This window comes from Antrostomus carolinensis, unplaced genomic scaffold (genome assembly GCF_000700745.2).
Source record: "Antrostomus carolinensis isolate BGI_N321 unplaced genomic scaffold, ASM70074v2 scaffold4991, whole genome shotgun sequence".
NCBI lineage: Eukaryota > Metazoa > Chordata > Aves > Caprimulgiformes > Caprimulgidae > Antrostomus > Antrostomus carolinensis.
The window spans coordinates 56887-72994 of NW_010294678.1; the positions used below are offsets into that span (position 1 = coordinate 56887).

The window sequence follows — 16108 nt, forward strand, 5'->3', positions numbered from 1 at the left end:
AATCTAGGAAGTAAAAGGATAAAGACAAACAAAGGTTGAAAGTCAAAGAGATTAATTCAAGCTGTAACAAATAAATTTTTGACTGTGAAGGCAGCAGAGTCAAATTTACCAAGACAAGCAGTAGGCTCTTCACCAAGACTATTGTAAAAACAAAAATAGAAATTTTCCTTAAGTTCCAAGCTATAACCATGCTACTAAACCTAAAGCAAAAATAAAGCAAGATAGCCTCAAGGTCCACATCAAACCACAGGTCAGGCTAGGTGATCCCTTCTGAACCTTTTATCTATCATAATTGATTATACAGACAACTATTTAGTGAACAGTCAAATTATAAGAAGTGGCCATCTCCCACCCAACGTCACCATACTCCAGAGCTGGCAGTTTTAATTCCTCTTATTCCATTTTCACAGGCTGAAGGAAACAGACCTTATATTCTAGATGTTTTATCAAAGCCTTTAACTTACCTGAAAATAGCTCTTATTTTCCTTGTGAAAGGCAATGACAACACACATGCACAGATGTATGAACGTCATAATGTAGGATGTTTTGTTCCAGAGTCTCCTTTCCAAAATACCTGGTATTAATTAATTAATCACCAGTTCTCTGCACTAAAATTCACAAAGGGTGGAAAACTAAGGCTTAAAAACCATACACACAACAGTCATCTCTGAAGTTTAGGTTTGGCATCAGCTAGAAGCCTCAGTTTAGCTTTAAACATACAAAACCCCTCAGGCACTGCTACAACATGTCAGGTAACCTGTCCTACAGTGCTGGTAGTCTCTGTCTTTGCTCCTTGTTAAAGTAGCCTACCCCTTGAAAACCTACAAGGCTTTGCTGACTCCAAAAAGGCAGGAAAGGACTCACTGATTTTGTAGATTCCAGAGACCCTGAAGATAGGGTGTCTCTGCTGCCCCGACTCTTGGAACTGAGATGGGGTGAGGACGATGGCGAGTCATCGATATAGGGCATCATATCATGATGTCGCCTCTGTTCTTCAGCACGGTCTGCATCATACGCGTAGCTAGGTGGTGTGCCACTGAATGAAGCATCTGTAAAACAGGAGAAAAATCTCTCTGGTCAGAGTCAAGCTGGACAGGAGACAGGCCAGTCAACCAAGGCACTGCCTGCCTCGCAGCTATTATCATTACTTATCAGTAAACCCAGAGTCAGTGATAGTCAAATACAGATCAAGTGGAGATAAACATTTAATTAAACTCAGGTTGTCACCAAACATTCATTTTAAGTCCTAAAAGGTAAAATCCTTTCTAATATCTAACATCGGTGTTCACTTAATGGCAGCTCCTTCCCTCAAGTTTTCCTTCAAAAGCATTAGCACCAAAATAAATCCTTTTGCAGGCTCCATAAAAGTTATGCATTCTGGGTTTAAGAATGTAGTAGGTTAGGGTAACAGACCCTTGTTTTCTGTAGAAGAACAACAGATGATGTCCCCACCAGTTTAGCCATCATAGATAATACATAGCTCAGGGGAGAAACGTAACTCCTTCCAGACCTCTCAGGAACAAAAGGACTAGGAAAAAAAGATCTTGCGTGTGAAATGAACCAGCCTACTGCCAAAAATAAAATCCTAAGAGGCCCTCTTCTATTGTCTGCCCCTTCTCCTCAATTTTGCGACTAATTCCTTAAACAAATGAACAAACCACCATCCTGTTCATTCCTACCCCACCCCCCCCCCGAAAAAAAAGCCAACCAAAAAACAAAAACAAAATAAAAACCCAACCAACCAACCCACAACAACCAAAAAACAACCAAAAAAGGATGGTGGTATGAAGAGTCAAATTAACCATTACTGCATGAGATGAACTTCCGCAGGAATGATGTGCAGTAAAATTGGTTCTGGTATCCCTAGTAGCTGCAAAAACCTATACTAAGGACTGAGCAGCTCCTGTACCACAGGTTAAAAGGTTTTTCACCCCTCTACACAAGGAAATATGCACAAAGGAACAACATTTGCTTTCTGCACAGTGGCACTGCATCACCTACATTTTGCCTGGGGAGAAGGCTGGAGACAACCTCACATACAACTAATTACATGGGCCTGGGAAGCACTTTCACCGGTCAATTCCAGAGGTGTCCTGTGTGTAACAGTAACAGCAGTAGCCATGCATGGGCCACTGAACACAAAATGGTCGAGCTCCTTGTCCTCTTTCAGTTACAAGTCACAAAATGCCACTCTTCTCCTAAAACTGAAAAATAACCACAGGGAGATAAGCTAGATCCACTTTTACAGCAGCAGGCGAGCCTTGTGAAAGACAAAGCCACAAAAAACCCCAGCTTTTTTGTCTTAGAAGTTTAAAATTATGCATTAAATTCACACTTGAACACAAGTAGAACCAATTTTTACTTGTCTTCACAAATATCCAGGTTCTGTGAAAATAATAAGCAGCAGCTGCCAAGCATACTAATAATCCTGTTATACATCACTAAGGCAGGGTGGAGGAGTAACATTTTAAAGCCCACTTTCCTCCCTCACAGTAAACTCAGTTAAAGCATGACTCATTCCAGTAAAGGATGTGAACTTTGTGTGGAACAGAATAAAACTTGATCCATGTGGCTTATTCAGGAGGGAGAGCTGGTCTAGTGAATTTACACAAACAATATACTGAAAATCCAACAATAAACTCACTGTAGAATCGAGCCTCTGCCTTGCTTCATACCAAATACCACTCAGCTAAGTAACAGCAGTACACAAGGCCTTTAAGCTGCTGAAGGACCATGGCAATATTACTTTAACAAGCTCAATTAATTTTATGTCACCTACCTGCTTATGGTATTACCTTGTGCTCAAGCTTCTGGAGTTCCTCAAAAGACTCATTAGATTGTGCAAGAACACAGGAATGGGGGTGGGAATGGTACATGGTACATGTTCTCTGGAAGATGTTAAAGGTTTCCAGACCTCCCCAGTAACTCAGAAGACACCTTATTAAGTTGATTTCATAAACAGAGGCTTGAAAGGGAGTTGCTGAAATAAGGATGCTCAATCACAAACAAAAGAGATTTTGAGATGCCCCACAGTTGGATAATGTCTGCAACACCTGCAAGCCAAACAAATCTCATGCTGGAATTTTCAAAACCTCTTTTGTTAAAAGAATGTGGAAGAGAAGACAGCATGGCCCTCACCTTGCACTACCCAAACAGGGAAGGAAACACTGAAAAGAAAAAGTAAAACTAACCTCCTCACACACAGGATGGATGGTATTCTGTTTGGCCGGAAGGTTAAGGGACTGTTTTGACTCCAGAAACCAGAACAGGAAGGAGGACAGGTGTCTCCTTGCATCTCTGCACTATTTATGCCATATAAAAACCCAACCAATCAAAACCCATACAACTTCAGTGGCAGAAAGCAGGTATCTGTTTTCCATTGAAGCCTGCAAGACACTACTGACAATTTAGCACTGGCATTATCCAAGGAGGAACATCAGTACTGGGTGCTTATGCAGTCTTCATGCCTTTGATCAAGCTAGAGTCCTTTTTCCTTCAGAAGTTTCTTCATGCTACTCTTATCCAAACCAGTTTCTCCTGCACACAGGCAGTAACAGGATCATGTTGCTGTGCAGAAATTAAGGCAGGAATATTTAGTTCACTCCCAGTGCTCACTTTCAAAATATATAGTTTGCTCCACTTCTGTTAATGGGGGAGTGAATGCAGACTAAAATATATTAGCAGAAAGGCTTGCAGTGAATCACAGTATTTTCACTTTCCTCACTTTCTCCTGCTAAAAAACAGGCTTCACACTTCTACCTTCCATAACACGTTCTGTCTCCTCCTGCACAGGGAAACATTTAACTGCAATTGAAGGAAAGGGCAGGTGGAGGACTTGAGCTCAGAAAAGGAGATTTATTCCCAGCTTTGCAACAAGATTCAATCTACCTTTGAATCACTTTGTCTCCCTATACCCAAAATGAAAATAACACATCTCAACAAGAAATGAATCTATCAGTCACAGACTGCCATGAGATCTGTGCATAAAAAGCTCCACGCAGAATTTAAAACTTTATTTTTGTATCCTCCAGGGATCCTTCACACATTAAAAAGCTTGGAAGTAGCTATAATCCCTCTTTCGATTATTGCTGCATTCAGCACTGAAATCCACGTATGGAGATTTTCATTATCTCCAAGGCAGAAGGACCTTCTTGCTTTTATTCTACCATTTTTTCCACCAGCAGCAAAGTATTAGTGCAGCCAGACACACTATGCAAGTCTTAACGCTAATAACAGAGGTAGACTTGTATCTCTGTGATTAAAGAGACCACTGTTGCTAGGGAAACTAGGTTATTCAGATCTCCTAAACCCAGCACAATGCTGCACAAGCTGTTCAGGCTCTACCTGGGAGCAAAAAGACCCGAGCAAAGAGATTAGAGCCAGGAGCTCACCTGCTCAGACACTTCCAGCTGCTCTGGGTGCTGCTTTTGTAGATGGCAAGTGGAGCCAGCAGCTGGGCCCAGGCAAGAGCGCTTGGTTTCTCAGCCAGTGTCTCAGGCAGGGTGAGCAGTAAGAGGGTTCTTATTCTCCTTTTAGGGCCAGCCAGTAAGTCACCGTTAACCAAGCTATCAAAGCCAGAGAAAGATGAAGCACAGGAACAACAATTACTGACAAGGGGCAACTCAGGAAAAAGGGTAAGCATATGGGGATGAGGGGCTCAAATATGAGAGAGCACCAGAGACAGATACTGAGGACACTACTCCATGTGTGTCATGCTTCTCTCACCTCGCCTCACCAGCAGGTAGAGGTTTCTTCCCCTCTTTGGGTAACCTGTAAGAGATCCCATCCCACAGAGAAGAGCAGCAGCTGTGACTTACAGAAACGAGCCCTCTCAGCACCTCAGAGTAGCTATTTCTACACTGGCCCTCTGACATTCTCTTACAGTGCCCCTCTCCTGCACCAGCACAATCTTCAGGTGCAATGAACTACCTGAGGCTACAAAGGCTCATCATCAATTCACACATTCTGCTAAAAGCCTCAAGCATTTACTTCCACCTTTGATTCTAACAGCAATGGCCTTCCTGGCCTTGCTTTGCCCCAGCTTTTATGAGTCTGTTTCACCATCCCCTTCCTCAGTTACTGCTTCCATCCTCTCACCTCCTTTCTCATCTCTGTCCCTATTTAATTTTCCTTTTGGTTTTCTCAAACTTAATATTCCTTTTCTTCATTTTTGTGTTCTTCCCCTTTTCTAAACTGCTTCTCCCCCTCACTGCCTCAAATTTCACCTGGCTGGGTGTAAGGAAGAATCTAACAAACACACAGTTAGTCACAAATTCACTGGCACTCAGATACAGCACAGCAACACTGTTCCCTTGTCCTGTTGCCTACACCCTTCCTGCTGGGTGCCACATTCATTCTTTGGGAATATGAAATCAAGTCATAGATCCAACTTGAAAGCAGGAAAGGAAAAAGAAAGTAACTTCTAAGTAAAAAGAAAGATTAGCTGCATCTAATCCAGGACCACACAATGGTTCAAATGCATGTGTCATACTTTCACAGCATCACAACATCCAGAGCTGCTTGAGAGGCTTAACAGCAGCACGCAGAGAAGCTTCCAAGCTAACTGCGCTCCAGCTAATCCCCCTAAAAGAGCAGTGAAGCCACAGCAGCTCAGACCTGCCTGCCTAAGTAAATACCTAGAGCCCTGGAGACAGAGGGGGAGTTGTACCTCATGCCAAAGCCCCACATCACTGTGGCTTCATTGTAAATGGTACCAAGGCTAGCACGAGTTCGTAATGTCTCCACTCACTCCAAAAACATTCCTGCAGCTGCAGAGCAGAACAGAGCTAAGGCAGTTTGCATTCTCTGACTGTGTGTTTCTATGCCAGGGAATGTGTGAGGCCATAGTTTGACAATGCATTGTTTTGGCAGCAATAGGGGTTTAAGGTTTCCCCCCACCAAGCCACAAACCACTGCATGGCCCTTTCCCTTCTCATCCCCTTAGTTCTGCAACCCCACAGATGTCTATGGTCCAGACAAAAAACACTGCCAGCTCAAAGAAAAAATATCTTTGACACTTCCCTTCTAAACTGGATCAGCTCTCTGATCTAGTTCATGGCACAGAAATCCAAACTGGAGGGATACAGGCATGGTAGTTCAGAGGTGGGTACACTTAAAAGCTTGTACTGCAGCTGAAGATATCATATCTGCAAAACACTGCTTGAGTTTCCTCTAGGCTGAAGCTTCCTCAGCTCCTGGGATTCACACCTGGCTGGCTTGGGGATAATTACCAGATTACCAGAATGCAACACTTTTTTTTTTTTCCCCCCTCCCCATAACCTTCCACTTATCAATATGCCTTACTGACCTTAGCTCCAGCTTTTACATACTTCTGTTTGCTTGGTGATAAACAATACAGAATCATGTCATTTTATTTCTTAGTGCTGGCCAGGCTACTTGGAGAAGGATCAGGGATTCGGGCCCAGTGCTGAGCACATGCAGAAGTACATCGGTGTGGATGGGTTGTGAGTGCAGCTGCCTAGGGAATATAGCATCACTTTCTAAAAAATAGGAGCTATGGAAAACTAAGCATCTTGCTTATTTCCTTGACACCTTCTGAATCATCAGGTCCAAAACCAGGAAACAGTGCACTCAGTACTTTGTACACTTTTGCACAAAACCGAGATCCACAAATAATAATTGTGCTGTTTACCTCTATCAGGAGCCTGTCCCAGAGCAAAGATCAAGTAGCAGAAGGAAAAAAAATAAGATATATTTGCCATGTCAAATCCCTATGCCTTTATTCTCAGATTGATGAAGAAAAGGCTCCACTAGGATGCTAAACAGATTCAAAACAAACTCTACCCTTCACGCTCTGTATCTCTTCTCTGTGTAAAGACAGTATATCTACATGTAAAGGTGTTTAGTGAAACCTGAAGCTCCCACTCAAATACAAAACCTATTCATTTACCAACAAAAAAATTCCATTAGTTTGCAAATTCATTCTTTAGTATTAGATGAGCATGAAAACAGAAAGGCAAAAAGTAACAAAAGCTAGCTCCAAGCCTGCCCATGGCCTCAAACTGCGTTTCTCCATGAAGCAGATGAAGAGACTCCAACTATCAGTGCTAACTAATAGACTCCTACAAGGCACCCCATCATTTGCCATAGAAGAAAAATGGCCACAGAGGATGCTCTTGATTACCACTGCTGAACAAGCTCTTTGGGAGCATGGATTGCAGAAGCAGAATTGCAGTGAAATACATAACACAGCCCACTCACAGGAAACACCCATCAACGCACAAGCCCAGGGCAGAGTTAAACAAGCAGTTTCATACAATGCAGTCAAGCTTTCCTGCAGCCAGTGCAGTTTCCTTTCTGGGGGCAGACACGAAACGGGCTCTGAAAGCATGCTGTATGTTGACAACTTGCAAGGGAACACTCTTTAGGGAACAGGACAAAAGGGGAACACTGAAAACATAGCTGGACACTGGAATGACAACAGCTTATACAGCAACCAAAAGGAGTTCAGTGAATCCAAAACTTCAGCAGATTTTCCTGATAATACCATACCCATTTCAGGTTTGCATCCTCCCCTCTCCCATCATAACAGGTCATCTTTCTGCAGCACGTGAAGGGGCTGCAGCAACAAGTATCTGTTACATGTAAATTTTACCCAATGTTTCATTTTCTTTTAAGGGTAAGGGTGTGTTTGTGTGTGTGTATGTGCGTGCATGGGTACGTGTGCATGTAGGGGTTGGGAACTGCATCTCATGAGATGGAAGAAGGAGAATGCAATATACTTTGCATATGGGAGCAGCAAGACAGCTGGTGGTTCCCTCCACCCTCCCTCCCCAAGGGGATCTCAGGCCATAGACGTCTAACCAGCCTCCAAGAAACTTCTGTCTCTACCACAGATGAGCTTTATCCTTGTAGCAGACAGCGTCCTTAAGTCTTTAGGAGATGAATAAACTGCAGTCCACTTTTAATCGTTTAGGTGTGTCAAACCCAGATCACTAAACATCTAAAAAAGAACACCAGAGTTCTTTAATCTGCCCATAGATTCCTTGAAGAGTTCACACAGAGACTAGAGGACAGGTCTGATCTGTTTGTAGCAGTCTGTTACTGAGACATGCTGTTGCATTTTGCTCTGATTGGCATTTTCCTGGGGACAGATTTAACATTCACACAGCTCTAATATCCATGCAGAGTGAGGCTGCATGATCCAGCCATGAAGTGAAAGCTCAGACTAACCAGACCACTCTCCACCTCAGGGAAGCCTAACACATCCTCCCACAGGACAGAAAGAACTAAGGCTACAGAAAGAGTTGTTACTATGAGAGAAAAATTCAGGAAGGACATGATCATCCAGCAGAGTCCATCTTTTATTAGGCAAGACAGCACAATTGCATGCAAATTCCAAAGATCTCCCTCCTGCCATCCAGCGCAACTTCCCTACTGCTCGTCTTTGCTTCAGACAACTCCAGTTTAGCAACCATGGAGTGCCACATGCTGAGTGTAGACCCAGCTACCACCCACACATTACATCCAGCCGGGCTTTGACACAGTGCATGCCACAGAGGCCGGCAAGGGAAGAGTAGCAGAGGTGTAAATTCCCATCTCTCCAAGACATCTGACACTTGGATCAGTTTCTGAAATACTGGGAGGGAAGCACAACCATTGCACACCACAAACCAGACAGAGGAGTCCAACTGATCCTAACAGTTGTTATTAGGAGGAAAAGAGGTTACACATTTAGAAGATGTGGCCTTTCAAATACAGGGTGTCTCCACAGCAATTGGTAAATTTTAGGACATACTACAAGCACAATGTATGTAACTAACATTAGGAAAGGAAGTTACCCATAGTTACTGCAGAAGGCAAGACTGGAACATTTCTCTATGCCAGTTGACAACGCCGATGTCCTACTGGCTGCTACATGACCTCCAAGGCGCTTAAAAGGTTTAATCACCATCACTTTGAGCCCTAAACACCAGTGAGTAAACACACACGTATATGGATGAGGTATGGTCCCAGCATGACTGGCTGCAAATATGCTGCCAACAGGTAAAGAACAGAGAAATTCTGATCAGGCCTGAATCACATAGGTACCATCCATTCAAGGAAGAACGTGAGAATACTTAACTCACAGGGTAGGCCAGGGCCCAAAACAGTGAAACTCCTGTTGCCTTTTTTCTTTTGTTTCCTGTTTCTCCTCAATGTTTACCACTAAGTCACATGGCACAATGTAACACCCAGAAGATGGATGAATACCTCTCAGACTCCTGCCTTGGAGAGAGCAGAAAGTGAATGTGTTTCCACCCAGGGTCTATGTCTCCAGATTCCTCTCCTGTTCTGTGTTTTCCCAGGCAGGCTGGAAAGGTTTCCATGTTCAGTTCATGTTGGCAGTTAGGCCACTGGATGTTCCTGGCAAAGTAAATCCCAGAGCAAACTGGAATGCCTTTCCAGTTTTCTTTTCCATTCCTTACTCAGGATTGTGCACCAAGTTTAACTGTTCTCATTCACTGCAAGTCTTAACAGGCAGAAAGTAAAACTTTACGCCTCTTTGTTCAGAATTATATATAAAAATACATGGACAGGCAGATACATTCATAAGCACATGTGGATTTGCACCAAAGGCACCCGGAGTTTTACCACTGACTAGATCAGAAGCGCAAGCTGACTGAAATGGAGAAAAGGTTTCCCTGGAAAATAAAGTAAAAACAAACAAAAAAACCCACCCCCAAAACCCCCAAACAAGGAAAAAACAGTGAACCACACACAGCTGTAAGGAGAAGAACCTAGAAGTCAGACTATTTCCCAACAAAATCAGGGGCTGCATGAGGAGAGCTAATGTTTTGGCACTCAAGCAGTCTTCACACTCTTTGTAGGTTCCTGTCCATGTCCTAGCAAAACCAGGACACTCCCCCACTGTCCTGTAACAGACGTGCTTGCAGGGGGCACAGCAAACCACAGTAAGAGCTGGCTAAGCTAAAAATAACTGTCAAGAGTGTTATTTTATTACCCTGAGCAGTTCCTTATTCTATTTCACTGATCATCTCCACACAATGCATCAGCATAACTGAGCACAGAGGTGGGATGGAGCAAATGTCACTGTTCAGGTCAGCATTACTGCTGTGCTCAAACTACAGCCTTGGTTTCATTTCTCAAAAGAAACCTAAAAACAAAGCCTAAGAGGAAACTGCATGAACTAACTACATTTGGAGGGTCTGCTTCTCTTGTATGTAGTGTGGCTCTGTCATGTCAGGTGAACGGCCGAAATGAACAATCACCATACTATTTACTATTTTGTTATTCACAGTTGTCTCAGAGTTCACTTCAGCCACTTCAAACAACATTTGGCAACAGGAATCTCCAGAGAAAAGACGAAAAACAAAATGGACCAATTGCCACAGCATGATCTGTTAACAAAAAACCCCACAATGTATATATTCCATTTCCTGTATTTAACTAGAGAAGACCAAAAATCCTGCCAGGCAGAGAGGAAAGTGCCTGTTAAAATAAGAGTTTAACTCAACTGACAGATTTGTGAGAAGGGAAGGGAGGACCAGCCTTAGGCAACAGGGGGTATTAAAGTCTATTAAAACAAACAGTAAATGTGCCTGGTAAGAGTAATAGATCTTCAGCTTCTTTCAGGATGAGTTGCTTTGGTGCTTTTTTCCCCCCATATTGTTTTGTTTTCTCACCAGTGCAGCTAGGACACTAAGAAGCCAATAAAGCTAGCCACCATCTTCCTGCTCACGCTGTAAATCTAGCCATTGACATCTTGTTACGCTGTAAAAAAATAAGCTATTGATTTACCATCTTGGCCCAGAACAAGCAACCCAAGCTAAATGCCTTGCTAGGCAGATGGCTCTGCCTACACCACTAACAACCTTTTCTGAACACAGCTGCTGCCCAGGCTCAGTATCTTCCTGTCATCTGGCTGGAAAAGAAATTACAACAGTTTTGTGTCATTCATAACCATGGCAAGGTATTTATAGAAACTTTTTTTTTTAATTAAAGATGCTGAAGGCAGAACACAGCTCCCTACCAGCATTAATAAACATCATCTACCCCCTATCTCTTTTCCCTTGAAAGTACTAGATAAGATGAAGGTAGCTGGGGTCACGTGTCAAGGTTTGTTCTGCACTAGTGAGTTCTCACCTGACACACCATGTTGTCACCTTTCTTCCAAAACTATGTGCTTCTTTTGAAGAATCTGCTTTTAGAAGTGGAAGTCTTCCTCTAATTATTATGATTGTGAAGACTAAATTCATAAAAACATGAATCCAGAACAAGCAGCCCAGTGGTGCCAGTCAGAGTCTCAGAGAAGCTGAGAAGAGCAGACGAAAGACCTCTCAGTCTGAGCTGTACTCCATCAGACACCAACAATGCTGTTTTACACTTCAGCATCACTGACTGATTCATTGCTGTGCAGATCTTATTAAAATAAGGGATAAGAGGGAGCTTATTTTGGTAACACAGACGTGTTCCACCACCATTTCATTAAGCCCTGCCATCCCACAGCATGAACGAGCCAACAAGTGATTTTGAAGCCATGCCAAGGGGAAGCACTAAAATACCAATGAATTTAATCCAAAGGAAAACAGGACCACATCAGTCCCAACTAAGATGCAACAATGCGTGTAGGTGATGGTGCTGCCCAACAGCTTTCTTCTGTACCTTGTACATGCAAAGCAGAGGTCCTGCTCAGACAGTAGCTCTCAAAGCTATTACAGGTACTCATGCCCAGCAAAGGGCACACGAAGTAGTTTCACACAGTAACTTTGCACCAAGGCCAACAACTGAGCTCTTGTGGGTCCCTGATACTTCAAGGAAGGAGAGCTGTGGATATGCAGAGGCACACAGACCCAGGCAGGATCCTGGCTGCCTGTGCAGACAGCTGTGACTGCCACACACACACACAATTCTTCAAGGGCACTCAGAAGCTGCAGTTCAGATCAGCTGGTGCAAGAAAGGAGGGCAAAGCAGGAGAGGACTTACCTATGAAAACAGCTCCCTGCTGCGGGCCCTAGAGAAGCCTTTGCACTACTGCTGTACTGCAGATGATGCAGCTAAGGATTGTCAGCAGTGAGGACTCGTTCCCAGACAAGTCACAAAACATACAGATTTTTGAGGGGGTGTGTCCCCACACCTTACTTTCCTGAATGAGACCTTCTTTGTCCCTAGTGGAGAAGGAAGCTTTTTAGGGAAACACTCGGGACGTAAAGTGGCAAGAAACACAAAATATATACACCAAATGTATGTACACACACACACACACAGAGTAGGAGACTGATCAGTTGTCCCAACTATCTGGGATCAGGATTTGGCTGAGCCAAGGAGTCCACATCGGTCTCCTACAGAGCAGTCTGCAAGCAGGGTAAGATTTTAAAGGATTAATCAGTACCACACGGACACTCACAGCCAATGATGGTGCTCGCTGCTGATAACACTTTCACTTCCAAATTCCATCACTTAATAAAAATAGGTAAAGAGAGAGTCTGAGCAGCTCATCCAGAGCATAACACAAGCCAGAAGCAGACCAGAGGAGCTAGTTCAAAGCAAGAAAACTTTAAAAACAATTTAGCAGCAAAAGAAACACTTTCTCCATGTGGTTTTAGAGTCACTTTCTCCATTTATTTCCAGTGGCATCCCCATCCCTAAAGAGCCAGACAACCATTCCCCAAGATGAAGCACTGAAATTCCAGAAGGAGTGATAATCACAGTGGTCTGACACTGGTACTTCAGGCCTGCTTCTGATTTCAGGTCTGAAAAAAATAAATCTATTCTTTACCAGAATTCCGACCTACTTAGCAGATAATAGGCTGGGATCTCCTCCCTTCCCCCTTGACAAGCAGCATTTTGCTAGAGAACAAAACATTAAAAAGGAAAGTAAGAGTGGGAGTAGCTGGAACAGGGGCTGTCTTGCAGGAGCTATCAACCACCAACAGAACCATCCCATCAGCTGCTCCTGAACAGCCCTGGGCAGTTCCCGGCAGGCCGGCGGTGATCGGAACCAGATCCCACTGTGTCAGAGACCACTGAGCAGCTCATCCCTTTGCTCACTGCAGCACTCAAACAAGGAGCCTAAAAACATCCTGTGCTCAGCCAAAGCTACAAACAGGCCTGAATGCCCATGACTGGCACCTGAGTAAGGCCATACAAACCCTGGCTATTAGATGCTCTGCATGAACTGACATTGAAATCTGTATTTTGACAGGAAAAATAATCTACAAATCCAAGAACCACTCAGAGAAGCTCTAAGAAGGGCCACTTACAGCTTCAAAGAGGAAAAACCTCAAATTTTTTAGGCAAAATCCAAAATCTTCAACACACAGAGCTTCCAAAAGCTTTTTATGTTGGGCAAGGTAACAGAATTCCATGCCCAAATGCATTACAAGTACATATATGGTCTCAGCATCTTGACCAGACACCTAAGAAAGAATAGAGGCCTAAAAGATTCTTTGGCCTCATTCAGTTAAAGTTAACAGAGGTGGGGAAATACAAATTCACATCAATTTGTATTGCACTGGAAGCTGGTTTCACCCCACCTACACCCAAACAACTGATTTAGGAATGGTGTCAACCTAAACTCCTTATACAGTCCAGAGGCGTGTCTAGAAACAGACAAAAAAATCTTAGGTGGGATAAACTGCTTACTGGAAGGGGATCAATCGCTTAACAACAGAAGAAATCCTCACAGTTATGCTCCCCCCATCAGAGGGAGAGGATTCAGGCCACGGTTTCTGACTTGACCAGACCATTTTGTAAAGGAAAAAGATTAGCCAGGCGCAGATACTTACTCTGAACTAAATTGTATGTACAGCTCCTTTTTGTGCCAGTAACAGAGCACACACCCAGAAGGATGGCTGCACTCCTCCAAGCAGCACAGCTGGGGCAGGCTAGCTGCTCTGAAGCTGAACTGCCTCATCTCTTCACTCCTTTCATAGGAAACGTATTTATTTATCTTAAACTTTCACATCGTGTTTGTAGGCAAATATTTTGAGTGAAAACTTCAGAGAAAAACTTGACCCTCTTTAAATGGAATAAACGTACAACCAGAAGCAAGTAAAACATAACAGGGGAAAATAAAGGAACACTTGTACATCAGCACTATATTTAGATACTGCTTTACTAGGACTTTTACAGAAACTTGGAAGACGTGTTTTGTTGATGCTTGGTCCAGCCCTAAAAAGCTTCAAGCAATTTGACACAGCCCTGAAATAGAAGTTGTGACGTTTCAGACTGCAAGCTGCACAGAGCAGATACTGTTCAACAGCACAGTAACTGTTTTTTACAAAACCTCTGCACACCACTACGTTTCCTGGATTAATGCTTCACATCAATTTTCAGCAGCATTTTAAGGAGCAACTACACTGTCCGACAGACTCACACACTTTGATAAGTTTGAGTTAAATGAAGAATTAGTGGGACAACACAAGATCCCTGTCAATATTACAATAGACAGAAACACTACTTGTAAGTCACTACGTGGGACTAGCTAGCCAATGTGCCAAGCAGGGTATCCACTCACATGAAGTGGGAAGCAGGTCCCTGTCTCAAGAGTAGGGTTTGGCCAGAATGGAAGACAGACACAAAAAAATTCCAACAAAACCCCAAACAATCAACCAAACAGAAAACCAAAAAACCCCAAACAAACAACCCCCCCACCCAAAAAAACACCAAAAAAGCCCCCCCCACACACAACACCTTAACCTGGGATTTGTTTTACTTCCTCAGTGGTGAATGCCACAGTACAGATTTTTATCTGGTTCATAAAATGCACCCACCCAGCACTGTATTTTATTACAAAAGCTGTATGTGGCAATGGAAATCCTGTTCAGAACATTACTACCACAAAACAACAACTACCACCTTCAAGAAGCTCCTTTTCTGTCCCAAATACTCATTTCTCCTCCTAAAACCAAAAACATTCTCTTGGGAAGGCAAATTAAAAGGGAAGTACTGGTATCTCATAAACCCAAGTAATCAATGAAAATAAGACTTAGATCCAAGCTACTTGAGCAAATTTTAGCCTAGATCCTTGGCCAAGAAGCTTTAAACCAAAAAAAGTGTAGATTATAAAACCAGCAGGTGTTAAAGATGCCACAGAGAATGACATCAAGTAGTAATGGAAGAAACTCGGTCCACACAAAAGAGATGACGAATATCCTCGGGCACTTTCTTCCTCTTAATCACAACCGTTTAAGCTGTTAGTTTCATATCAGCAACACGGGGCTTGTGGACCACAAGTGGCTAGACACAGAAGGAGCTACAGGAAGTGAAACATGCCTCTTCTGTCCTAAAATAAAAATGGGCTGGAGCTCAGTACCAACTGAGCATTTTATAAAGGGCAAGCTGTCTTTTAACAGCAGCCTGGTAGAGATGAAAAATGATGGGATGATTTTTGTTTATGGGTTTTTTGTTAACAGATGGGAAAGAGAGGAGAAGAGAAACAAAACAAACATAAGTCATTCCTTTTGCATATTACTCCTGAATGTGACAGCCAAGAAAAGAAGTGAAATTTCATAAGCACCTGCACTGATGATCCACGTGTATTAATGAATCTCGACACAGCTTTCACAAAACCGAAGGCTGAATTCAGTGAACAAGGTGAGAACTTCCTAGGTGAAGCCAGTGCACCCTTCTACCCACCAGCTACCTCTCAAAGTATTCCATCCTCAGTTTTACGTCAAGCAGATGGGGTCTCTTCCCTCTTCAATGGGAGCATGAGGATCCACGCTCTGTCCAACTCTACTGCAAGATGAGGTGCAGTTTCTCCTCTGCCTGTGGTTAGCCTCTGATGCTGACAAATGGGAGGGGAGTAAGAAGGGAAAAATAAAAGCCCAGCTGACCCTTGTCAAAGGGTGGTAGTATGATGGCCTGGACATCACATAAACTGGATGTTAACCAAAGGACTTGGTTGCTCAGCCTTAGTCACCACCCCTATTCTCTACTATTCACTACAGGACCTTACAGCTGCCAGGTCCCTCTTCCAAAGCCTGGAGATTTAATCCCAAAATGAATCTGAAGTTAACTTGAAGTCATGCACACCAGCTGTTCTGCCTCAAAGAGGCACAAAGGGTCACGGGAGCAAAGGCAGTGAGAGTCTCGGGACCTGAAGCGCTCACACAGGGGACTATTTATTAATAGAGTACCACAA

General features: G+C 43.3%; 1 protein-coding gene across 1 annotated transcript in view; it reads right to left on the reverse strand.

Annotated features, from left to right (window-relative positions):
• BCR (BCR activator of RhoGEF and GTPase) overlaps positions 1–16108 on the reverse strand; it is a 96810-nt gene that overhangs the window by 46205 nt on the left and 34497 nt on the right. The window contains exon 2 of the mRNA XM_010177703.1: positions 865–1049. Within this exon, the coding sequence (XP_010176005.1) occupies positions 865–1049 (185 nt within the window). The remainder of the gene's footprint in view (positions 1–864; positions 1050–16108) is intronic.